Source organism: Vidua macroura, assembly GCF_024509145.1.
Source record: "Vidua macroura isolate BioBank_ID:100142 chromosome W unlocalized genomic scaffold, ASM2450914v1 whyW_random_scaffold_38, whole genome shotgun sequence".
Taxonomy (NCBI): domain Eukaryota; kingdom Metazoa; phylum Chordata; class Aves; order Passeriformes; family Viduidae; genus Vidua; species Vidua macroura.
This window is the reverse complement of record NW_026530535.1, coordinates 5,547,825-5,574,390: the sequence shown is the minus strand read 5'-3', so window position 1 is coordinate 5,574,390 and position 26,566 is coordinate 5,547,825. Positions and strand designations below refer to the sequence as shown.

The 26,566-nt window shown below is 45.7% G+C and overlaps 1 protein-coding gene across 1 annotated transcript in view; it reads left to right on the top strand.

Moving 5' to 3' along the window:
* Positions 1 to 26,566, top strand: part of LOC128822735 (kinesin-like protein KIF2A) — a 229,650-nt gene that overhangs the window by 38,743 nt on the left and 164,341 nt on the right. Inside the window, 3 exon segments of the mRNA XM_054004546.1 lie at positions 8,561 to 8,655; positions 11,141 to 11,257; positions 20,163 to 20,217. Of these exon segments, the coding sequence (XP_053860521.1) occupies positions 8,561 to 8,655; positions 11,141 to 11,257; positions 20,163 to 20,217 (267 nt within the window).

The window sequence follows — 26,566 nt, the reverse complement described above, 5'->3', positions numbered from 1 at the left end:
AGGGTCTTCCTGCGCATTCTATGGTGGTGGTTCTGCATTCTCTCCCTGTGGACAAACCTCTCTGACACTCAATAAAAGCCGGTCCCAGAGGGAAAGGGACCCTGGCTCCCTTACAAAAATCTGATTCATACCTGAGTCCTGTATCAAGGGTCCCAAATTCCTTGCCTCACCACCATCCAGTTACACATCTGTACCTATAAGGTCCCAGACCCAAAGTAACCAGGTTGTATATGCTTCACATCACCGTCGTACAATGTCTTTGTGCAGATTACGGAGACTTTTGTACGTCAGGGACTTGGTGATGATTGCAACCGTTGGCTCCCCTGTGGGTTGTGAGGGCCCTCCATTCTTATCCTTGTCTGGGTGCTCTGATTTCATCTTAGACCTCCTTGTTTCTACAGGGGCAACTGCTGCTGGCTGTGACTGCCTTTGCGGTTCAGCTGGAACCTGGACGGTTGTAACATCTGTGGGTTCCACTGCTGCACCATCAGATTCTCCGTCTTTGAGGCAGGGGGAGGGCTTCTCACCAGCTGGGGAAACACACTCCTTCAGCATCTGGCCCATCTCACGTATCTCCTTCACCAGAACCCCCACCAAATCTGGGTGGTTCATTTCTGAGGTGGGCTGTGGGGCGGGGTCAGGCTCTCAGGCATCAGCATCCCTAGTCTCTGGGGTAGGTGTCAGGGGGTGGTTATCCAAGTTAATCTTCCCTTATTTCTGAATGCTAAATAAAACAGGCCTATCAGCAACACCACCATTGTATGATATCATTAGCATTTAGAGTGGATCTGAACCCTTCAAAAACTGGTGGGGCAGACCCAAAGAGATGGTTAAAGGGTTGGGAGAAAATTTCCCCTGATGTCATTCCCTCACAGTAGGTACCATTATTAAAGTAACCCCAAAAACATAGTTAGTGTGTGATAGTTCTGAATCCATGTGCCTCCTTTCCAGAGGAAGTTAAAGTTCCATGAATTCCTCACCTTATTCACCATAGAACAAATTGGATAACAGCCACAGTAGTCTTAGTTATAGGACCCATGTTTAGATAAGGGCCTGCAAATGGGAGAAATACAAACACGATCACGTGCCACCAAAACAAGGGTAAGCTGACCATGGTGTCACTTAACGAGGTTTCTATATCAGCACACAAAAATTAGATTACTCAAGAACTGTTATTCCTTTTTTGTTTCTATGACCGCGAGCCTCACGTTGGGCGCCAAAATCTGTCTTGGTTTGAAAAAGACAGATGTCTGCTAAGGAAGGCAGGAGCCTCGCCTGCAATGGGAAATGTAAACCCCCTCCCTCCAAATTGATATAATTTTAAAATTAAGGGGATCTCAGGCAAAGTTATGGGAGCAGGAATAACAGTTCTTTATTAGGGAAGAAAATAAAAATAAAATAAACAGTGCAGTAATACAAAACAACACTGACAGAGTCAGAATGCGGCCTGACAACCTGTGGGTCTGGGTGTTGGTAGCAATCCAATTAAATGGTGGCTGCAGTCCTTCTGGAGTGACAGATGTAGTTCTGTTCTAGCAGTGATCCTGTAGAAGGGTGTAGTCTTCCTCTGAAGATCCAGTGGTGGTGTAGATGGGCCTGGTCTTCCTCTGGGAATCCAGTGGAAAAGGCTGCTGCTCCTCTGGGAATCCAGTGGAAAAGGCTGTCCTGGTGTCCCAAAATCTCAGATTATATCCAGGACGGAATGCTTGGCTTCTCCCCCTGGGTGGAGCATCTCATAATGGGATGATGTAATTTGTATCAGTCATGCAGCGACACTCAATGGCCCATTAACAGCAGATGTCTACCCCGCGGGAGGATTGGTTTGTGGAAGAGATAAAGAAAACTGCCCAATTAACAGAAGATAACTGCCACACCTCTAAAAGATGGCAAATAGAATACACACATTACCTTGCAATCTAGGATATTATAGCATCACAGAATGGCCTGTGTTAGAAGGGACCATAAAGGTCATCTAGTTCCAACCTCCCAACCATAGGCAAGGATGGCACCCACTAGATCCGGTGACGGAGCCTTCCCCGGATGGGGGTGACTCCGGATGGTGGTAAAGTCTCTCCTCCAACCCGTGCCTTCAAAGAAAGACTCAGTAGTCTTCAGTCGTCCGGTCTCAAGGCAGTTTATTGCATGTTATCTCAAGGCACACAGACTCCCTGACATTGTCCCTGACTCTGTCTGTCCCCGTCTCTGGCTGTCCCCGTCTCCCCTCCCCGAGGGGCTGGTGCCATCTTTTATATCACACATTACGTATTAGGTGTTTATAGTTTTTCCCCAATGCCTACTACCTATGTTGAACAGTGACTTTCTACTCTAAACCAATCTGTGAGTGCCAACATCACCAAGAACATGGAGAATAGGAAGAAGAAAGAAGGAGGACAGGGCACGCCCAAATCCCTCCATCTTAGAACCTCTGACCCCCATGTACAAACCTCAGACCCCCCTGTACAAGGCCTAAAATCCCCCTGTACAGCACTCAATTTCTTACCTTTCACTTTGTGACTACTTCTATTATAATATCTAAACTTTTGTGATTTCTTGTTCTTCCTGCAAGGTTGGTAAATTGTTCCATGGGTCAAGCTCAAGACCACAGGGGTCCCTGGCCGCCTGCCAGGGTCTCAGAGGCTTCTGCCCTGGGCCCAGAACATCCAAGAGTGTCTGAGGGACACCTTGGGTTCCGACAATCCGGTGGCTCAGAGCCCCATCAAACCTGGCTGTTATAAATAGAGGCGAATAATTTGTTCAGCCTTTCAAGAGTCAATCAGAAATTTATTGATTACAGCAAGCGATGGCAAGCAAACAGCGCTGGGTGCAGCCGGGGAGTCCCCGCTCCGCAAAACGGCCCACACACTGGTTTCCCCCTTCCCACAGTCTTTTTATACTTTTTTTTTCCGGGGCCGCGGTATCTCTGGGTGTACTCTGCGCTTGCGCCCTCTGTTGCTAGGGGGTCGTCTTCTACTCTCTGTTGGTCGCCCGAGGGAAGCTCCTCTCTTCTTCCCCGGCGAAAGTCCACGGCCCTGCAATGGTCTTTTCTATATGCACCTAAGTTCTAATTACACAACCAGCTTAAGTAATCAACATACTAACTAGTTTCTGTCTGGCGGTTTTCTGTTATCTACACAAGGCTTCTCCTTTGATTCTCTGTTATCTACACAAGGCTTCTTCTTTCTGTCTTGATGAACAAAGAGTCTTTTCTAACTTATCACACTGGCCTTTAACACTTGCAGGGATGGGGCGTTCAGAGCTTCTCTGGGCAACTTGTGCCAGTGCCTCACTACCCTTCTCCTTAACATTTAATCTAAATCTCTCCTCTTTTAGTGTAAAACAATTCTCCCTTGTCCTATTGTTATGAACAGTTTCCAGGTGTTCCCCAGAGACGCAGGCAGGGCTTTCCTAGTTCCCATGGCAACACTAAAAGAAAACTACTAACTCTAGCTAAGTACCGATATTGAAATGCTAATTAGCTAATTGCTCTGTTTGTTTTCTCTAAACTACCTGGCCTCCCACCCCTCCACGCTGCCATTCTGGGACTAACATGCAAATAAAAACCCCTTAGGATCATGGGAGTATTTTTAGGAGATAAAAATGAATATAAATCAAAAACTGAACACAATAGAGGAGTCTAGACAAATGCCCTAGCTGAGGAAGAGGGAAACACATCCCCTGACTGGCTTTTAACTGTCACCATCACCTAAGAAAGAACAGATTATATTAGGCTCTGAGAAGCAGGGAGATAGAGACAGAGAGCCCTGGTGCTGCCACCACGGAAGGAGCGGGGACAGCTGTTGTTCTGGACTTCAGCAACAGACTCTGCACACCACGCCTCCTCATCCTCGGGCCACCGGTGTGCCACAAGGAAAGGAGAAAGGACAGCTGCTGCTTGGGACTCCAGTGACCGACTCTGCACGCCTCCTTCCTTTTGGCTGCCTGGGAAAGCTACGACCGCGGGGGCGAGCTCTGCGTCGAGCCCCCTGCCCAGCTGATATTTTTAATAAAGAGCTGAACATTAATAAAGGCATTAGCCCTGTTCATTTCACTATCACTTTGTGCTTGTGTAAAAAGTCGCTCTCCCTCTTCTTTTATAAGCCTTCCTTAAGTGTTGCTTTGTGCAGCATTAAAAACGTGCATTCAGAGGAGGGCAACGAGGCTGGTGAGGGGCTTGGAACACAAGCCCTATGAGGAACGACTGAGGGAGCTGCAGTTGTTTAGCCTGGAGAAAAGGAGACTCAGAGGTGACCTTATCACTCTCTGCAACTTCCTGAAAGGTGGCTGTAGTCAGGTGGGCGTTGGTCTCTTTCTCCAGGCAGCAACTGACAGAATGAGAGGACACAGTCTTAAGCTGTGCCAAGGGAAATTTAGGTTGGATATTTGGAAAAAGTTTTTTACAGAATGAGTAATAAAGTACTGGAATCGCCTGCCCGGGGAGGTGGTGGAGTCACCATCCCTGGATGTGTTTAAAAAAAGACTGGACATGGCACTCAGTGCCATGGTTTAATCGAGGTGTTAGGGCATGGGTTGAACTCGATGATCTTGAAGGTGTCTTCCAACCTAGTGATTCTGTGATTCTGTGAGGTAGGGCCAGGAGAAAGGCAAACCTGGCTCAAAATTTGAAAAGGGTATAAAGAAAAGTTTATTAACAGTAACTAAAAAAAGAGTAATAAGAATTAGAAGAAAACCTTCAGGACACTTCTCCTCCCCCCACAACCTTTTCTTTCCCAATGACAATGTAAAGAAACAAAACCTAAAATTTCAGTCAGTTTACCACCTCTAGAACAGTCTTTCTTCAGTTCACTTAGGGAGAGTAGTCCTTCTTGTTAATGTTATGGAGACTTCTCCACAAGAAAACAGTTCTCTTGTGGCTCCCTCCAGGAATAACAGACACCTGGGTAAATCTGCAATTGTGAAATCCCTCCCATTTTCCACAAGTTCTTTCCACAGCTGTGTTTATGGGCCATGTCAACTTTGGGGGTACTGTTTTAAAGATGAGCTGTTCAAAGGCACAGGTTCTCATTATCTATTTCTTAAATCATCTTCTTCCTGGGGGCACAGGATCTTTATCATTTTTCTCTCCTTCTCTGTTCAAACTTATCATAGGATCACAGCTACTTTAACATCTGCTTACTTTGGCATGGAGGCCTTTGCTTGATACCTACAATTTGAACACTTTCATCTCCCCATACCTTCATACATTATAGTGAAAAAGAGTCCTTCTCCACTTCTTTACAAGAGGATTTCAGCCTAAAACTAAAGGTATCACCTCACCCCTCTCATCTAGGACTTGATTTCTTCTTCACTGACTTCAGTGTTTTCATGTTGCTCCTCTACGTTGCATGCATTTTATTCCTTTCTCTCACTCGAGGGAGGATTGAAGCACTGGAAGAGTTAATATCTCGCCTGGGGCCAGCAGATGGTCACCTGACTCCATCTGGGCTTAGTAGCTTGCTACGGGAACTGTGGCTGGAGGGGGAAGATGGCTTCTCCTCTCCCCTACCCGGTGGTTGCAGGCGAATCTTAACATTGGTAGAATCTTGGCCGAGCTGAGCCAGCCCAGGGCTGCTCCTGGGGGCCGGTGGGCCCAGCTCGGCCCCGCTTAGTAGCAGGAAGTTATTAGAAATCGCAGCCATTTCCCGGCCCAGCATCAGCTCCACCGCCTCCCCTCCCCTGCCTGGCAGCCAATGCGGGGGTGGGTGCCCTGAGAAGGGGGCCTGGCCCTGCAGCAGGGGCCACCCTCTTGCCTCTTTGCCAACTGGAAAAGAAAGAGAAAGTTCCCTGTGTTTTTCACAGAGGCGTGTACTGCTTTCCAGTGGCTGGAAGATTTGCATCACTTCCACGAATGCCTCCCATGCAAAACCACCACACTGATAAAACCAGTCAAAGAGTCGTTTTGAATACTGAGACTTTGTCAAACCACTAGAAAGCTGAACACACCTCTGTAAACACAGATGTTAAAAACGAAAAATCCCGGGAATTTTCTCTTTCTCTTCGGGCCTGAGAGCAGGTAACAAGGCAAGCCTGGGCCCCCTGTCTTGGCTGGGCTGGGCCAGGTGGGCTCTGCTACGGGGCCGGGTGCCATTGGCTGCCGGGCAGGAGGAGGGGAGGCCGCAGGGCTGAGGCCAGGCCAGGCCGCGACTGTGGCTGCTAACATCTTGCCCCTACTAAGCCCTGCCCCACCGCCAGCCCAGACTAAGCCAGGGCTCGCCAGGCCCCTGGGAGCAGCCCTGGGCTGGGCCGGCTCGGCCAAGATTCTGCCGCCATTGAGGTTCGGCCGCAACCACCAAGCAGGGGGAGGAGCTGCCATTGGTCCCCGGCATGCTTCTGCTGTGTTCTAGCCTGGCTACTGAGATAGTTGCCTCCCCTCACCAGCGCGGCTGCCAAAGAAATCCTCTACTGTAAACAGCTCTGCCACTGCCCGACAGAAATCACATGACCTCTCACCAGGCCTGGGTGAGATATTAACTCTTGCAGTGCACAGATAAGACCTACAGGCATCAATCCTCCCTCGGGTGAGAGAAAAGGACAGAGTGAGAACATGTAGAGGAACAACATGAAGACACCAAGGTCTATGAAGAATGAGTCAAGTCCCAGATGGGAGGGATGAGGACATGCCTTGATCTTGGGGCTGAAATACTCTTGTAAAGCCATGGAGAAGATATAATTGATACATCAGACTCTTTTTCCCTGTAACCCATTGAAAAGTATGGGGGATGACACGTTCAAATTGTAGATATGAGCAAAGGCATCTATGCTAAAGCAAGCAGATGTTGAAGTAGCTGTAATCTCATGAGAAGCTTGAACAGAGACAGAGAGAAGAGTGATGAAGACCATCTGCCCCAGGAAAAGAAGAAGAAAACCTCTGTTCTCAGGGATGATCTCAGATATAGATAACAAGAACCCTTGCTCTTGAACAGCTCATCCTTAAAATAATACCCCATAAGTTGACATGGCCCATAAACACAGCTGTGGGAAAACCTGTGAAAAATGGGAGACTTCACGATTGCAGATTTTCCAGGCAGCTGCTATTCATGGAAATTAAAATCCACAAGAGAACTGTTTCTTGTGGAGAAGTCTCCATAAATTGACAAGAGGGACTCCTCTCCCTAAGTGAACTGAAGAAAGACTATTCTAGAAGTGATAAACTGACTGAATTTTTTCTGTACATTCTGAGTGGGAAAGAAAAGGTTGTAGGGGGGAGGAGAAGTGTTGTAAATGTTTTATTCTGATTCTTATTATTCTTTCTTTTAGTTACTGTTAATAAAGCTTTCTTTATACCCTTTTAAAGTTTTGAACCTGCTTTGCCTTCCTCCTAATCCTATCTCACGACAGGAAATGAGTAAGTATATTCTAGTGGGTGCACTGGCATGTTGCTAGCGCTAGACCCACCACATTTTCATGAATTGTTGGAGACCAAGAATGAACAAAGTTAGCAAAGGCTTTCTACTTATTCTATGAGACTTTTCTTGTCTGCTACAGTTTCTGTTTTTACTGTATCACCTGTGTTTCCCTCCCAAATGAGATGGAATAAGGGGTTGCTTGATTTTCTATGACTCATTAATGGAGGATGTTAGAGGAGCAGTCACATTGGACTCACGTTCTTTAGAAACTCCAGTACTTGGTACTCTTAGGGCAAAACACAGATGTGAAATCAATGTGACATGCACCTTTGTGTCAGTGGGGTGTTAGAAGAGCAGTCACATTGGTCTCATGTTCTTTAGAAACTCCAGTACTTGGTACTCTTAGGGAAAAAACACAGATGTGAAATCAATGTGACATAGACCTTTGTGTCAGTGCATGGCTGCTCTGCTCTTCCAATTGCTTCTTGCTAACTTGTATAGGAAATAAGATAAAGTATGATGAATGGCATTTAAAAAATGCAATACACTATGTATTTGAGAAGGAAAATCCTTATTCCTACTGAAACTTTACTGGTTCTTTTGTACTTTTTGGGGGCTTTCTGGCTTTGGATATTTCACTGAAGAAGTCAGCAATGGCACCTTAACTTCAGCTTAACAGTCTGTGTTAATAATTGTTTTTAAAATGATGATTTGTATTAAATCGCAAGCAATTTAATTTTAGTTGATTTACCAGCTGATTGAATACCCACAAGAAGTGGATATCAGAATACAGTTTCAGGGAACTTTCCTCCTATGTCAGGATGTTTAATTTTATATCAGCCTAGAAGGGAGACAAACAAGCCTTTGTGAAATGCACCTCAGGAAACATTCCCATCCAAGGGAGACTCAGAAAAGAGTCCAAGTGGTGTGGCTTTCACATGGTATTTTATTTACTTGCCACTTAGTTTTTTGTTCATTACGTTTTTCAGTTGTACACTGACTGTCGCATTAGAGCCTCTGGCTAGATCTAGCCCCTGACTAGATCAAATCTGAGCCATTTTACAGTGTGACCAGGAATCGTTTTTTATTTATCACTTTTTTCTTTATTTTAACCCCCTTTTATTTCTGCTTCTATCTGCATTTCTCAGAGCAGGGATTAAAATAACTTGTTGAAAATTTTCCCATCTGTTAATTCATCTTTTGTGTTTCCTTTCTAGGCCGAATTCACCAAGCTATGGTAACATCTCTAAATGAAAATAATGAAAGCGTAACTGTTGAATGGATTGAAAATGGAGATACTAAAGGCAAAGAGGTAAACCTAATTATTTTGGAACTTTTCTCTTTAAAAAATGTGTCATCTGCATGAATTATGCTTTGGAATTTGCACTGGAAATGGAGAAAAGATAAATCTTAATTTACATAACTGTTGCCTTTTTCAACCTAGAAATGAAACTCAAGATAATTTTAATATAGGAGGTAATATGAAAGTGTATCTTTATTTGGAGGCCTCCAGGGGCATTTATGGGGAATGTCCACAAAAGCCCATCCATACAAGGGGTGCATACAGTTTTATAGGTTTTGTAAATTAGCATAATTGACAAAAAAGCACCAATTAGGAGCACAAGTGGTGAGGCAATTCCCCCCTGGGTCAAGCCCCTTTTAAGTCTTCCCTCCCTCAGTACTAGCTGTACTTTGTTTATCGTGAAGAGTTGTTCTCAACCTTGGTAGCCAGGAAGAACCAAGATAGAATAGGGGCCTTGTACCCCTCGGGGCTTGGAGCTCTGGAATTTGTTTTCTTACTGCCTATGGAAAGGGCATGGAAAATTACTGGGAAAATGAGTCACTAATACAATAGGTTACAAATATACATGTAAAGAATACAGAGAATATATAAGGGGAAAAAAGGCAAAGACCAAAATGGCATCAGATGATTCCTTGTTTATAGACTGTTTTGAATGGGAGTTTTTAGGCAAATGCTGGTTTCTTTTGTATTAAATTTTACTTCCTGAGCTCTTTGTTATAGCTTTTATATAGTGCTTTTCATCTTTTGATTTTGAAACAGATTGCAAAGGCTGAACTTGTTACCCTTTTTGCAAGTAGAAAGATCAAATTTTCAAGAGGGACAATGACTTGCAATTCAGACAGGAAGCCAGTGGGAACTGGATTAAAAGTCTTTTTCTGTTTGTATTATTGAGGGATTAAACTTCTAGTCTGTTTGTTTGTTTTAGGCAATAATTTTCCAGCCCTGCTTTCTTTAAGAAACTGTGTCTGTCTCAGTTATGCTTTGCTGTCCCCTCTTCCTGTAAATTTTGGGCCATGTTAGCCAGTTTCAGCTGAGATTTGGAGAAGCAGCTCAGAAATAATTGCATTTCACCAGTTTTGTCAAAACATGGGAAAAAGGAAAAAAAAAGAGGTTGTGAGAATGTCCTGGTGATCTCATCAGCTGAACTCATCCTGCTAGACACAGAATCCATAGAGTAGTGAGGTCTTTGAAAGGTCCAGCCAGAGGAAGTAGCAGTCTATAAAGACCAAAGCTATTTAAGATTTTTAGGAAACCAAGTTTCAGTAGATCTGAAGCCAGTTATTTTTAAGTTCCCGTCTTATCCCCCTTTTGCAGCTTTTTGAATGAGGAACACTTACAAGGAAAAAAATAGCATCGTAAATTTGATGTGGTTTCAACTCTGCTTATTATTTCTTGGGTGGCTGTAGTTCATCTGTTTCTTTTGCACTGTCTGGGAAATTTCAAATAATTGAGATCTCTTTATGTTACAAAATGTCTTTCACATTCTGCAGGAACTGACAAATTACCACATTAATACTAGCAACTTCTGTTTTAATTTAATCACTTTACAGAATTATCAATACTTATTGATATCGCATCCCACTCCTAAGAGGAAGGGAACACCCAAGATTCATAGATGTCCGTGGTTGAAAATGGCAAAAGCTAGAAGGGTCTGAAAAAGCTTACAAAGTTTTATTATCAAATCATACACTTGGCGTGGAAATTGGTATAAGTTTTGCCCTTATTTTCTAGTAGTAAGAGAAATAGAAGAAAAGAAGGAATAGAGAGAAAGATCAGGTAGGAGAGGAAAGGACATCACCAGTCCTGGTTCGAGTGTTGATCCAGCTGATGGGGTGTTCAAGGTCCTGGAGGTACCACCCAGGCTTTGTGGGGGTATCTTTTTATAGATAAGTTTTCCCCACCTTGTGATTAGGTTTCTTGCTCTCCATGTCAATGAAGTAGCATGCACAGTCTGCTCTTCTAAGCCTTTCTGGAAATGGGTTGGGGGACTATGAGGATCTTTGGTGGTCTTGATCCTCCTCTATTGGATTGGCCTTCTGTCCACAGTTCATGCCCATTTCTTGATCCCACTTCTGCGCTTGCACTGTCCTTTATATTGTGAAGTCACCGTGAACCAGAACAGGGAAGTGGGCCACAGAAAGGTGCTGCCCTACCTTTGTATGCCCTTCCTCTCTAGACACACCCTGTTCTAACTTGCCCACTTGCACAGCTATCAGTGTTTGAGACATAGCAGTGCATTGACTCCTTCTTGTCCAGGCTTTGACAATTGGTTATTTTTACTCTCTTTTCTGAAGGGTGTTTTTTCAACTTACATGAAGACCAAAGCTTATACTGTTTTTAGTGAAAATAAATTAAGATCATTCAGGTTATAGAATTAACAAATTGTAGGGTAAAAGCACTAAATATATTTATTGTTTATTCTCAAAAATATCAGAATAGAGAGGGTAAATATTGTTCTAAGAATCATAAATGTATTTTATATTCTTTTACACAGATTGACTTGGAGAGCATATTTTCATTTAACCCAGATCTTGCATCTGATGAAGATATTGAACCTAGTCCAGAGACACCACCACCTACTTCAGCAGCTAAAGTAAACAAAATCATGAAGGTTGGTAATACCTATGCTGCATGTTCATATTAAACTTTCAGTACTCCTATACATGTTGTTATGCTTGAATTTTTAAATCTAACTTTTGTGTCTGTGGAGCTACTTGATAACTATGTTCCTTTCTTTTTCCTATGCTGAATAGGGGTTTCTAAGAATTTTATAGGAACAGGTTTGGCAGAAAGGGAGTTGGGGACTAATATTTATGTAACTAAATATATCTCAAGGAAAAATATAGAAAATGTTTTGGAAGTTGTTTTGAAACAGTATACATAGTTCAAACAGTCTTCACCCTGGGTTCCTATCAGAAGGATTTGGCAGCAGTCACTTATTTGTATTGCTGATGTCATGTTATTTTTATTCACTGGAAAGAAGCAGAGGTAGGGCTGCATAAGAATTCCCTTTTTGTTCCCTCTGATCATGGGGTGGGAATCCTACATGAACACAGGTAAAAGATGAAAGGCGCTCTTCTCCTCAGGACTAAATCCTGTTTATTATCGGGAGCCACTTCAGATCCAGGCAACACCTCAGGGAGTAACAGAGGCCGAGGTGTTTGATGGCGTCCGAGAGAGAGAAAGAGAGAGATCCAATGGGATACAGGTGAGGAGGAGAAGGGGAGGGGAGAACAGGTCAGGGAGAGCCCATCACACCTGAGGCTTGGCGGGGGGGAGGGGAAAGGCATGTGGAATAGACCAATGTGACATAGTGCAATATAAAAACTACTCAGTGCAAATTCCCAATCACTCAGTGCAAAACAACAACCAAATAACTATTTAGTGCATCACAACATCTCCCCCTTTTCTGTTAAATAAAATTAAAAGTGTTGGCTTATTCTGATACAGATTATGAATCTGTCCACCACTCATGATTTGCGGGCCTGTCAGTTTGCTTTAGGCCCACAAACTCTGTGCGGTTGACTTCTGAGGTAGTGGAGATTAAACCGTGGATAGCTTTGAAAAGTATGTGACGTAGGATTCTGAATGCTAATGTGATTAGAAAAAGAACAACAAAAAACAACAGAATTGTCTTAACTATTGAAGCCCACCACCCTGAGAGTCCCCAGTCCTTGAACAGTCCACTGAACTAGTCCTCAGATTCCTGCTTGACTTGTCCAATTAGGCTTTTTACTTCTCGGAGAGTTGCGTGGACGTTGGGTGCTTTCGATGTTAAGTTCAAGCAGCAAAGTCCTTTCTTGTTGGAGCGTTTGTGCTAGGGTCACCCAGATGTTCTGACATGGTTGTGGGACGATCTACACAGCTGTCAGACCACTCAGTGCTAACAGGATGACATCTTGGACAGGGCTCATCGTGAGGTTAGTGGGAGGTAATTTTCTTTTCTAAAAGGAAAAAACAAACATTTTAAAGCACATTAAAGGTTAGGGTTCTGTTGGAACTTAACCAGATCTTTCGAGAAGATTCTTCTTCCTCTTCTCGGCATCGTCTTCTTTTTGAGGCGATGGCTGCTTGCTTCTCATCCCCATCTGCTGGAGCTGGATTTTTGGGGACAAAAGGTTTTACCCACTTTTGGGGTATCCATTGCGGGCCTGTGGGGGTAGACACACATGCGTAGCCACGCCCCCAGGTAATGAGCTCATAAGGACCCTTGGTTTCCCAAGTTTCTGGGTCTCTAATGAGGAATGGTGGATGCTGTGACAATTTGAACTGATTATTGCTGTTAAAATGATGCACTACCGGAGGACTCTTATTTTCAAATGAACAATTTAGAAATATAATGGTGAACAGGGCTTTGCAGAGCTTTTGCTGTGGTGACATCCATGCTGTTGAACTGCTCTGCCTAGCTAGGACTTGCTTGAGTGTAAGGTGGGCACGTTCAATCACAGCTTGACCTGTGGGGGAGTGGGGAATGCCTGTCTTATGCTCCACTCCCCACTGCTGGACAAACTCTAGGAACTCCTTGGAGGCATACGCTGGGCTATTGCGGTCTGGAGTCCCGGGGGTCCGTCTGGCCCCCTGGGCAGCAGCCGCCGTAGGTGTCCCAGATAGCACTGTGCTGATGAGGCGCAGCCTGTCTGGGCCCTCCGGCTAGCTCCGAGCCACTGGCTACTTTAGCGAGCACTTGTGGAGTGATTTCAGCTCTAGTGATTTCAGCTCTTAGTGATTTCAGCTCTGTGCTCGCAAAGTGCCTCGGCAGATGCAGGGATGGAGAGAGGTGAAGGCTGTGTGGAGTTCTGTGGAGATGTCTTTATTGGCAACTTCTGCAAAGGGTTCCAGTGACAGCTCTTCCGCTGAACTGGGCAGAGGTGAGGGTTTAAGTAGGCTGCTAGGGAATTGGAAATCCTCCAATAGCTGGGGTCGAGGAGAATGCAACCTATAGCCTTACAGAGAGATAACAGGGGTCTGAGTGCGGAAGAGGGGCAGCTCTGGTCCACTCATCATGACTCTGCATTTCTTATCTTAGGCTAGTGACCGCCATGGAGGCCTTTCAGGGCCTCTGACTGTTACACTGGGCCGTTGTCGGTCTTAATCTCCCCAGGGATCCCCAACACTGAAAAGGCTTGCACTAGGTGTTGTTTGGCATGCACAGCCCTTTCTCCTGCGTGGGCAGAGGCATAAACTGCGCCGGAAAATGTGTCTATGCTTACATACACATATTTCAGGCGACCAAAATTGGGAATGTGTGTTATGTCTGTTTGCCACACTTCACAGCTCCCAAGGCCTTGGGGGTTAACCCCAACCCCCAGTGATGGCACTGCCTGGAGCTGGCAATTGGGACAGGTGGCCACAATGGCTCGAGCCTGACTCTGTGTGAGTTGGAACTGACAGATCAGACCTGGCACATTTTGATGGCATTGCTGGTGACTTAGCGTTGCCTGTTAGAAGATGTTCGGAGGGCGTGCCATTCTGCTGGGGCGGCAAGGGAATCTGCTTTGTGATTACCTTCTGCGATCTTGCCTGGCAAATCAGTATGTGACCTCACGTGCATCACATAGAATGGATGCTCTCACTGTGAAACTAAATAAATTAGTTTTGAGAGCAACCTGAAGAGATGCTCGTTCTCAATGTCTTTGAGAACTGCCTGCTCCGCCCTGGACACTACTCCCGCCATGTGGGCTGAATCGGTGACCAAATTAATTGGCTCTGAGAACTTCTCAAAGGCTCTCACAACTGCGGCCTGTTTGGCGACCTGGGGTGACCCCTCCACAAACTCAACATCAGCTTCCCAATGCTGAGTCTGGGGATTTCTCCAAGTCATCACCGACTTGTGGGATGCCCCGGACGTGTCAGTGCTCCAACATCTCTTTGGTCAACCTCTCAGGAGAGTTCCTTCCCTCCTTAGAAAGTTTGACCGGGAGGTGAATATAATGAAAGTCACAACCAGCCAGCTCACGCAGTCTCACCCTGGCCTTCCAGATCAGCTGAGCTATCAGCTCTTGTGGCTGTGTGATGGTTTTGGATCGCTGGTGGGAGAGGAAAACCCACTCTACGATTAAGAGTGGGTCCTTCTGCCCTTCGATCCATGGGAATATTAACCCGTGTAAGTGTGGTAATTTTCCAAAAACAATTAATTTGAAAGGCAGCTCGGTCTGGTAATGATGAGCCTTCCTCTCGGCCAATGCCTTTTGCACCTTTTGGATTGCAGTTTTTGCCTCGGGGGTCAGCTCCCTGGGAGAAGCCAGCTCTCTCTCCCCTTTCAATAAATTGAGAAGGGGACCTAGGTCCTCATTAGTGAGGCCTAGCAAGGGTCTGACCCAGTTCAAAAACCCACACAGGGAATGGAGATCTGCTAGGGTTTTGGGATCACTCTTGATTTCTAATTTTTGTGGAACAACGGTCCGCGCAGTGATCTCTAAGCCCAGGTATTTCCAAGGTGGCATCCTCTGAACCTTGTCTTCCTGCAGTTGGAATCCAGCAGAGGTTAAAACTTTAACCACTAGGTCAAGTGTGTCTTGGAATATTGTGTCATCAGGGGCACACACAAGCACATAATCCATGTAGTGTAGGATGATTGCCTCCCTTTTCTGGGCACACACTGGGGACAGCAATGAAGCCACGTACCACTGGCAGATGGAAGGACTGCATTTCATGCCCTGGGGCAATACTCTCCAGTGGTAGCGCTTCATTGGGGCTTCTCGATTGATGGTAGGAACTGAGAAGGCAAACCATGGTGCATCTTCTGGGTGTAGGGGAATATGGAAAAAACAGTCCTTGATGTCCAGGACAGCCAATTGCCAGTTTTGGGGAAGCATCGTTGGGGAGGGCATCCCTGGTTGGAGTGACCCTATGTCCTCAATTACCTTATTTATTTCTCTTAAATCATGGAGGAGCCGCCACTTATCCTTCCCTGGCTTTTTTATTACAAATACCGGGGAATTCCAGGGGCTGGTGGTCTCTTCAATGTGACCTTTTGCTAATTGGTCCTCTACGAGCTCCTCGAGTGCCTTCAGCTTTTCTTTGCTGAGTGGCCACTGATTTACCCAGACTGGATTATCATCCAGCCATGTTAACTTGTGGGCAGGGCGCTCCACAGTGGCCGCTTCTAAAAAATCCTGGGCTGTCTTAGGGATGACCAATTTGACCCCCCACTGGGACATGGGGTCTCTCCCCCACAAGGGAGCTTTGTAATCAGTGACAAACGGACGGACACTGGCCAATTTTCCATCCAGCCCCTCTATTTGCATGACGCTTTTTGATATCTTTGCCAATGTAACTCCTCCTACACCTTGGATTTTGCCAGCCACGGGTTGCAAATCCCAATGTGACGGCCACAACCTTTCAGGTATGATTGTCACATCTGCTCCCGTGTTAAGCAACCCTTCCACGTGGAGATGGTCTGCCCCATGCATTAGGGTGCATCCCATAATGGGTTTGTCCTTGCCAACCACTTCTGCCCAGTAGACGCCTGGTGATTTGTCATCTACTGGGATTTCTGCTGGAACTGGGATGGCCTGGGTGATGATTTGCCCCTTGGCCAAATAGAAGGGTGGCTGTGGAGAGCGCACCAGGAGAATGAGGTTGGCTATGTCCCCCTTGATAGTCATGGGAGCCACCTCAATCTCCACGGGTGTGTGTGCCGTGTCCCCAATAACAAAGTACTCACTGTCCAGTCCCGTGCGATCTTTTGTCAAGTCTTGTGCGTCCTCCGGCAGATCCACTCCAATGACTGTCCATCGGGTAGACCTGAAAACAAAGGCTTTGGTGGTTACAAGCTTGAAACGCTTGTGAGGCCGCCAAATTTTGCCATGCAAACATTTCTCTTGTTGTCCCGCACCCTGCCTCCCTTCCTCCCCCTTTTCTGTTTCGAGAGAGGTTTTCTTCATGGGGAAACTCGCTGCATTTATGTCATGGCACGGGGCGGGCTCACGCTCGTGTCCCAGTTTTTTTGTTTGATGGTCTTCTGTGGCTGGTTGTGGGGGCAGTTCTGGGCAAAATGTCCTGGCTTCCTGCAGTGAATGCAGATGACAGGTTGGGGCTGCTCCAGTGACATCTGTTGCCTCCTCACTCCTGGAGATACAGCTGCCACAGTCTCTGAGTTTGTTGACCTTGCCCACACCTCCTGTGCAGCAAAGAGTTCCGCCTTCTTAGCACACGCTTCGATCATCTCTGCCAGTGTAGGTGGAGGGTTGAGAGGCAGTCCCAGGAGCACCCTGCTGCAGACCTCATTGGCATTTTTCTGCGCCATCTCTTTAACTATCTCCATCTCTGCCATGGGGTCCTGCACTTGTCTCTCAACTTGTGCATGGAGCCCGTTGACAAACTGCAAGAAACTCTCAGAAGGAGACTGTTTAATGTTAAGGTAACTACCCCTAACATCAACAGTCGGCAACTAGTAAAAAGCCTTTTCTGCAGCCTTTGAGATCTTATCTAGGACAAATTTTGATAACACTCGAGCTTGGTCCTCAGGCTTAGCCCATTCCCCTTCACCGCATAGATGTTCATAAGTAATATTGTTATCTTCTAAATCTTTGGCACCTTGTGCGCCTTGCTTAAGTTCTACTAGGAGTCCCCTCAAAGATCTCTTCCAGGAGCTTTCCCATAGATCAAACTCTGTTGGGGTAAGCAGGCACCGGAAGAGATCTTGGAGGTCAGTTGGGACAAATTCAAGGGATGTAAAAGCAGATCTTAGCATGCCTCTAAAAATTTCACTATATCTTCCAAAATCTAATTGGGCTTTGCACATTTCTCGTTTCGTTTGGTAGGAGAAGGGCTGATAATTTCTGGGGACGCTTCTACTACCATTGTATTGGACAGGAGCGACTAAGGGAATTGCTTCCTCCCTCCGGTTTTGATCCCTGGGGTTTTGCCTTACGGCCCCACCCCCATGGGACCCGGTGGGGGGGGCACACCCCCCTTGGGGACTAGATGGGGAACCACCCCCCACCCCAGCCCCACCCTCTTGGGGACCAGGCAAGGGTCCACCCCCCACCCTACCCCCTTGGTAACTGGGCAGGGCCCCTCCCCCAGGCCCACCCTCTCAGGACCTGGGCAGGGGGGCATGGGAAACAGCGACAGGAAGGGGGGTGGAGCAACCGTGGGAACCAGGGATGGGGTTGGAGGATGACATCATGGAGGGTGGAGACATGGAGGGAGGAGGGGGATTGTCTGAGGGAAGGAAGGGGTTGTGGGACCGGAAGGGGCTGGGGGAGGAGACAGGTGGGCAAAAGGGATTGTGGGAAGAAGAAAGGTAGTCAGGAGGGGTCACCACATGGCCAGCGCCATTTTGGCCCCCGATCACGTGGTTGGAGGGGGGATCAGAACGCAAGACTGGGGAAGCTGCAACTGGGTTAAAGGGGGGCAGGAATGGTGCTCTGTCAGCCTGTGCACAACTGCCAGAGCCAGGGTGCTGAGTGGGAGGTGGGAGGCCAGGGAAACAGTGGCTGTGACAGGAACCCTGAGATTCTCGGGGTGCCTTGCACGTCCCTCTCAGTTTGTTATAGAGGCGAATAATTTGTTCAGCCTTTCAAGAGTCAATCAGAAATTTATTGATTACAGCAAGCGATGGCAAGCAAACAGCGCTGGGTGCAGCTGGGGAGTCCCCGCTCCGCCTACGGCTCACACACCATTTTCCCCCTTCCCGCAGTCTTTTTATACTCTCTTTCTTCCGTGTCTGCTGTATCTCTGGGTGTACTCTGCGCTTGCGCCCTCTGTTGCTAGGGGGTCGTCTTCTACTCTCTGGTGGTCATTTGACGAAGGCTCCTCTCTTCTTCCTTGGTGAAAGTCCATGGCCCTGTCTTTTCCACCTAAGTTCTAATTACATGGCCCTGTCTTTTCCACCTAAGTTCTAGTTACACAACCAGCTTAAGTAATCAACATATTAGCTAGTTTCTGTCTGGCAGTTTTCTGTTATCTACACAAGGCTTCTCCTTTGGCTCTCTGTTATCTTACACAAGGCTTCTCCTTTGATTTTCTGTTATCTACACAAGGCTTCTCCTTTCTGTCTTGATGAACAAAGAGTCTTCTCTAACTTATCACAAGTTCAGGGGCAGAGGGTTTGGGAGATGGGGTAGGGGAAGCCGCAGAAAAGGAGGCTTGTTGTGGTTGTCCTTTCACTTCCCTCTTTAGCACTTCTTTCCGAATCAAAAGGAACACAGGGAAAAATGGAGACACTGTCCTGTCTCCCTGTTCCACCTTAGCTGTTAACAATGTTCCACTTTTGTCCCAGGTTGAGACAGAATTCACATTTTCCTGGGTAAACTGAAGGAAATGAAAAGATATCCAGCGAACAAACTGTTTCAGAGCTCCTTTGGAAATTCTAACATTTCCACTACTTAGGGTATCTCTAACTTGGATATAAATGCCTCTCTGTGTTGCAGAAAAGTTTGTACCCATTTCTGATGTTAAATCCTTTCTGCACACTTATCTACCTTCCTTACACAAGCACAAACAGAAACTGAAGGTGCAACAATGTCCACAGCCAAACTAGGGAAGTGTCTGCAGTTTCCCCTCCCCCAGCTCTGAGGCAAGAGCGAAACCGTGTGCGTGCAAAAGCGCGGTTTTTAAAATGGCCACCAGCAGCTGCCGTGTTGTCCCGAGCCACATGGCTGCCGCGCCGGGCTGACCTGAGGACCAGCGCTGGTCTCCGCTGCTCGCAGGAGGAAAAAGCACAAGCCGTGGCTTTTCTGCCGCTGCCCGGGCTCCTGCCGTGCCGCGGAAAACCAACGCTCGGAGCCACGTGCCGCCCGGAGCCGCCTGGAGCCTGGGAGCCGCTCCACCGCTGCCGTGCCGACCTGCAAAAAACCACGTGCACACACAAACCCGTCCACCCGGGGCTAGCACCCTTCCCTCACACTGGGATGAAACCCCACCTCCCGGGAGTCACTCCGGGGTTCCCGCAGGTATACTCACCGCTCCTTGGGACCTGGGTTTGGCTGGAACTGCAAGAAAGTCCTCTGCCCAGGAACGACCCGTTCCTGGGCTAGAACGGGCTGCCGGTCCTTCCCTCGTGAGTCCGCGTCGTCCAAAAAGTGACAAGAACTCTCGAGGAAGCTGACTTGTCCAAAAGCTAATGAAATCCACGCATGGGTGGAATTCTAGCTGCAATGCGTGGGTCCCTGAAGCCCCACATTGGAGGGCCAGCATTAGGAATTCCATTTTTGTCCCCTCTGATCACAGGGTGGGAATCCTACATGGACACAGGTAAAAGATGAAAGGCGCTCTTCTCCTCAGGACTAAATCCTGTTTATTATCGGGAGCCACTTCAGATCCAGGAAACACCTCAGGGGGTAACAGAGGCCGAGGAGAGAGAGAGAGAGAGAGAGGCTTGGGGGGGGCAGGGGAAAGCTGTGTGGAATAGACCAATGTGACATAGTGCAATATGAAAACTACTCAGTGCATATTCCCAATCACCCAGTGCAAAACAACAACTAAATAACTATTTAGTGCATCACAACAGGGCTGCAGTTTACATTTTCAATGATAAGGTGATCAAATAACAGATCTTTCTTTTACAGAGTCGACGAACCATGGCACCTATTAAGAATGACACTCCTGCCAGAGATAACAGAGGTAAATATTATCTCCTTCCCTTGTCCAGGTTTGACACTGGCTAAGTGCCAGGCACCCACGAAAAATCATTTATTCATTCTCATTATTCTAGTTGAGCAGAGGAGGGGGAAAGAACAACTAAAGGGGTTCGTGAGTTGAGGTAAGGATTGGAAAGAAACACTTTAAGGGCAAAACAGGCTCAAAACTTGAAAGATATAAAGAAAAATTTATAAATACAATTAAAACAGGATAATAAGACTTAAACCTTTAGAACACTTCCCCCCCCACACCCTTTTTTCCTTCCCACTGACAGCACAGGGAGACAAAACATGGGGTTTTTAGTCAGTTTGTCACTTCTAAAAATCTTTCTTCAGTTTGCTTAGGGAGAGGAGTCTCTTCTGCTATGCTGTGGGGTCCTTCCCACGGGAAACAGTTCTTTGTGAACTTCTCCAATACCGTTCTAATTTTCACAAGTAGCAGTCCCACCCAAACCTGCTGCAATGCAAAACAGTCTTCCCACAACTGTTTTTTTACGGGTCATTTAGTTCATGGGGTATAGTTTTTAAGGATAAGCTGTTCTAGTATAAAATCAAGGGTCCTCTTCCTCTATCCCTGGAAGCAAGGGCCCTCTTTCTCTGTTCAAGTTTGTCACTAGGTTATAGCTTTTCAGCATCCACATGCTCCAATGTGAGCACCTTTTTCTCACAGGCTGTGGGTAGACTTCTACATCCCCCCATGCACTTCATGAATTACAGGGTAACAGTTTGTTTTATTATAGTCCTCACCACGGCTTGTAGAAGAATCTCAGCTCCGATGCTCGGAGCACCACCTTCCCCCCTCCCTTCTTTTCACTGACCTTAGTGTCACCATGTTGTTCTCCTCATGTGTCTTCACCTTTTCTTTTTCTCTGACTTGGGAAAAAATCAGTGTCTGTAGGTTTGTTTGTTCTCAAGTTCCCTCACTGCTAGCCACGTGGTCCCTGCTGGCACCACTCAGGCAGTACCAGCCACCGGCTCCATTCAGTGCCTTTTTTAATGCGGGGCACTGAAAAAAAGAAAAGCTACTGCTGCCACTCCTGCATTTCTGTCTGCAGCATGGCTGGTTAAAACCAGCTAAGCAAGTAAAGTTCATTGCGAGCCATGCTGAGAGAGCAGCAGCCACGTGGCACCACCCCAACCACGTTGCCCTGGCCGCGCGATTCCAACCGCACTGCCCCGGCCACATGGGTGCTCCCAGCACTGGTCTTGGCCACGTGACTGCTCATGGCACTGGGATGGCCCCCCCGCAGTGGAATGGCCTCGGCTGAGAAGGGCTCTGGCAGTCATGCCAGAAAGGGGCCCGACAGCCCCCTTGCCACCCTTCAGAGGGGAGGAAGAAAGAGAGATTGTTTGTGTTTTTTTCATTCTTAAATATGTCATCACAGATGTGTTACTAACTTCTCTAATTGGGCCAGCCAATATGTCCATCGTCAGAGCTTTCAGGGATTGGCTCTGCTGGACATAAAAGTTTCAAGGAACTTTTCTCTCAGAAGCAGCCTCTGTGTCTTCCTCCGCCCCCACTAAAAGCCAGGTTGTGTTAAACAAACACACCCTTTCAAGGAAGTAAAAAGATATGAGAACATTTTAATCTCCTGGTCATAAAACACTTCTTGATAGTTCTGCATTTCTAAGTCTAACCCTATGGGTGATTTGTGGAAAAAAAACCTCCACAACTTGTAAACGTTGTAAAGCCGGTATGATTTATTTCAGCACTGGACACATGCAGGATAGCTCCCCCAAAGGACATGCACACCCCTGAGAATTCCTGAGTCTATTTTATCCCTTAACCTGTTGCATATGCATAAAGTTTCACGATAGGTTCATGCATATTCATTTCCTAGCCCCATTTCATATTAAAACTGTCTTATCCGTTTTTATGAGCCTGCACAGTTCTCCAGTAACATTACTGTAATGTCACTGTGCCTGCAACCTAGCTTCAGTCTTCTTTCCAAGGTCGGTGGGGCCCCTCCTTATCTCTCTTCAGCTTGGAAGCTTGCATTTCTTTCTAAGTAACCTTGAATCTCCTTTGTTCTCTCTGCTGGCCTTTTGCGAGCACGGCAAGTTAGCAGACTAAATAAGTTTAGCAGGCTAAAGACTAAACAAGCTAAAACAGCACTCTTCAGCTAAATCCAAAATTGGTTTCTACCCCAAGTTAAATTTCTAACCCCCTGTTTCATTCCCCCCTTTTCTAGAAAATGAGTAAATTCTTTTACTTAATGCAAATCTCTATGATAATATGTATCCCTCAGTGCTTTACCATGTACATTTGACAAGGAGATTAACACCGCCACTCGCTGTAGTATTCTTCAATTCCAAATAAGTCTGGATAGAGGTATCTTCTAATTCTAGAATTTCAATTGCAATTACACACAAAACAATTCTCTTAATTATACTTGTGCAAATAAAATTATTAACTATTCCCAGCTGCAATATACTAATTTTATTCAAGTAAGTTTTAGTTTCAGTTCATTGTCTCCCAGCATCACTCTCCAAGGGGCTTCTGTTTCTGGGGCTTTCTTCAATCAAGAGTGGTGGATCCAGGCACCTTGCTCCTTGATCTTAATTGTGGTGAAAGTAGTAAGAAGCACCTGGAATGGCCCTTCCCACTGTGGTTCCAAAGTCTTTTCTGTAAGAGACTTAACATATACATAATCTGCAGACTGTATGTTATGTACTGGTCCATCTAGCCCCATGCCCTGAGTTCCAGCCCCATGTTTTTCAGTTTTCCTGAGCTGTTTAATTAATGCCACCATGTATGTGGCCAGTGTCGCCTCTCCAATGTGGGTAGACATTGGCATTCCCTTTTGCACTCCATATGGCCTCCCATAAAGCATTTCAAAGGGACACAACCTCTCTTTGGCTCTAGGTTTAGTCTGAATCCACAACAATGCCAGTGGAAGAGCCTTGGGCCAGGGTAAATTTACTTCCTGTCCCAGCCTTATAATTTGCTGCTTAATCAAGTGATTCATTTTTTTCACCTGGCCACTTGACTGGGGTGGTATGGGGTATGAAGTTCCCAATCTATGCCTAGGTGGCTGCTAATGTGCTGCACTATTTTAGAAATAAAATGTGATACTCTGTCTGAAGATATTGCGGCTGGAACTCCAAAGCGTGGTATTATTTCTCGTAATAGCACCTCGGTTACCTCCCGAACTTTGGCAGTCCTGGTGGGAAAGGCTTCTGGCCACCCTGAAAATGTATCTGCCAATACCAATAAATAGCGATACCCCCCTTTTCTTGGGAGTTCTTTAAAGTCAATTTGCCACTGCTGCCCAGGTCCATGGCCACTCACAATTTGGCCAAGTTTTGGTTTGGGGATATTCTTAGGGCATCAATTCCCCAGTGGGTTTTTCTGGTGTTCCTCCCTCACCAACGATCACAACAAATGAGAAGGAATAACTAGCTTCTTGTTAATAGTAGCCCACCCCTCTTTGTCATATATCCCTTCCTGATCTGGAATTAACTTTCTGTCTTTCTTGTATTCTGGCTTACCTTGAAGGGACATCTGGAATTAGGGCTCCCTCAGTGGGAATCTCACCTTTTGCCGCTTCTTTTGCCTCTCTGTCTGCCAGATCATTTCCTTCCTCCAATTCTGAGCTCACTTTCTGGTATGCCTTGATATGCATTCTCAAGTAGCTGGACAGCTTCTAACAGTTTTATTCTTTCTTGTGCATCCAAATCTGTCCGTGTGCATGTACAACCCCAAATGCATACCTTGAGTTTACCAATTCTCAGTCTTTTGTGCAGAGGGGTTTGTTGGTAGCGGTCCAGACTCTATTACCTCTCTGCATGTGGTGACAGCATATTCAGCATGTCTACTTCTGCTGATGACATAACTGCTCCCATCGGTGAACCAGGTCTCTGCATTATCGAGGGGGGGTATCCTTCAAATCTGGATGACTGGAGTATGTGGCCTCAATGGCTGCCAGGCAACCATGGATCACTGGTTCTCCTGTATCCCACTGAGAAAAGAAACTGGGTTCACAAAGTTAGTGACTACAATCTCTGCATCATCTTGTTCTACCATTATGGCTTGGTACTTCAGGAACTTTTGTGGGGAAAGCCAGTGTCCGCCTTTTACTTCCAGCATTGCAGACACTGTATGGGACCCTAGCAGAGCCATCTTCTGACCCAGGGTGTACTTGCATGCTTCTTTTCGGTCTTGCCTTAGAGTCCTTTGCCCAGCATTGACCTCACAACCCAGGTAGGTGACTGTTGGTTTCACTATCTGAGCCTTTTTCTGAGGTAGTCTATACCCTTGTAAAACCAAAAAGTTCAGGAGGCTTACTGTCTAATCCACACATGCCTCTTGGGTTTCGGTAGCTATCAGGAGGTCGTTTACATACTGCAGCAGCTGTCCTTCCTCTGATGGAGATTCCCAGGACTCTAGATCTCTTGCAGGTTGTTGTTCTCTGAATATCATGGGTCTGTTTTTTTTTTTTAACCTTGGGGCAATACCGTCCATGTGAGCTGAGTCTTAGACCCACTCTTGGGATTCTCCCAATCAAAGGCAAAATTTTCTGTCTGGCTTCATGGAGAGGTGTGACATTCACATTCTCTGGACAGAGAGACATAATTCTGTCTCTCAGGATTTCTTGGAGAAGCACAGAGATAAGAAGAGAAAACAATCTTTATCTCTGCTCCTTTGTTTTCCCCATGTGGAATGTGGTATAGAGATTGTTTACCTGAAGTGATTGCTTGATTGGATTCTAGTGAAGGTTGTTTGGGTTCAATGACCAATCAGATCCAGCTGTGTCTCGGACTCTCAGCAGAGAGTCACAAGTTTTGTTAGTTAGATAGGTAAGTAAGAAGTAAGTATGTAGAATAGTATAATATCTCTTTAAATAGTATCTTAATGTAATATAGTATAGTTTTAATAAAGCTATCCTTCAGCCTTCTGATCTGGAACCAGACATCATCATTTCTTCCCACATCTGGGGTTCGCCACACTTTTACTATAGAGAGGGAGGCAAAAGAAGGCATCCTTCAAATCTAAAATGGTAAACCAGGTTAGTTCAGGTGTCAAACATGTATGGGTTTGCCACCACCCAGTGCAGATCAGGCTTTTTAACGGGTAAAATGGGAGTATTAAAATTAGATTGACACTCTTAATAGTCCCTAGTGCAAAAAGTTCTCAATTACCAGCCTAATCCCTTTTCTATCTTCCTTTCTCAAAGGGCACTGCCTGACCCTAACTGGTTGTTTTCCTTCCTTAAGCTTAACTTGCACAGGAGGTGCATTCTTTGCCCTTCCTGGTGTGTTAGAGGCCCATACCCCAGGAAACACCTGATCCATTATTTTCTTGTTATTTTCATCCTTGTGAAAAATGCCAATCACTTGTTTAAAGATTTTTAAAGGTTTAATAGTAATAAAATAGTTATAAAAAACCAGTAATAAAAATTAGAGCAATAAGAATTTGGACAATCAGATTTAGGACAACAAAGGACAATAAAAAGCAAAGAATTACGGATGCCCAGATGCTTTCCTCAAGAAAAGCATGTCCGGTAACAAAGGAATAACCCTAAAAAGCCATAGCCCGTTGCATATTCATATATCTCATACATGATGCAAATATTCCTTTCAAACCAGGAATTTTTTCTGTTTTCTGTCAACTCTTCCCCTCATCCTGTAAATCAATCCTTTCAGCTCCGGGGTATCTGGAAGAAGTCTGCACGGTCCAATAAATAGGCCATAAATCCTTGTCTTGAGATTTTTTTGGTGTCCTGTTGCTGTTATCTCTATGTGAAGAATTTCTTGGTTATCTTATCCATTCCTTGAGCTGGTCACAAAAAGGAATATTACATAACATAGCTTCCATTTTAATATTATGCTATAGCCTAAAACTATATTTAACACACTACTTTAAAAGGATTAATACAGTACTACAAAATAACTTTCCAACATAACACATATAGTATTCAATTTAATATCTGCGAAGAGCCAATAATTTAATATGCATTTTTCACAATCCTCATTTTCAATTTTGGCCTCACTAATTGTTAACATTAAGCTTAGTATGTCTTACATATTGTTGATCCTTTACCTCCAAAATAATCTCCCCATTCTTAAATGTGATCTTTGCTTCCAGCTGCTCCAACAAATCCCTACCCAACAGTGCCTTTGGAGAGTTGGGCATATACAAAAACCTATGAATCCTCACTTGTTTTCCAAGTTTATATTTTGATGGTTTGCAAAAAATATGCTTTTTCAGATTGGCCAGTTGCCCCCTTACCATAACATAATAATCTGTTATAGGCATCAAGGCTTTATTTAACACTGAGTATGTTGCCCCCGTGTCTACTAAAAATTCCATTTTCTTAGTTCCCATTTTT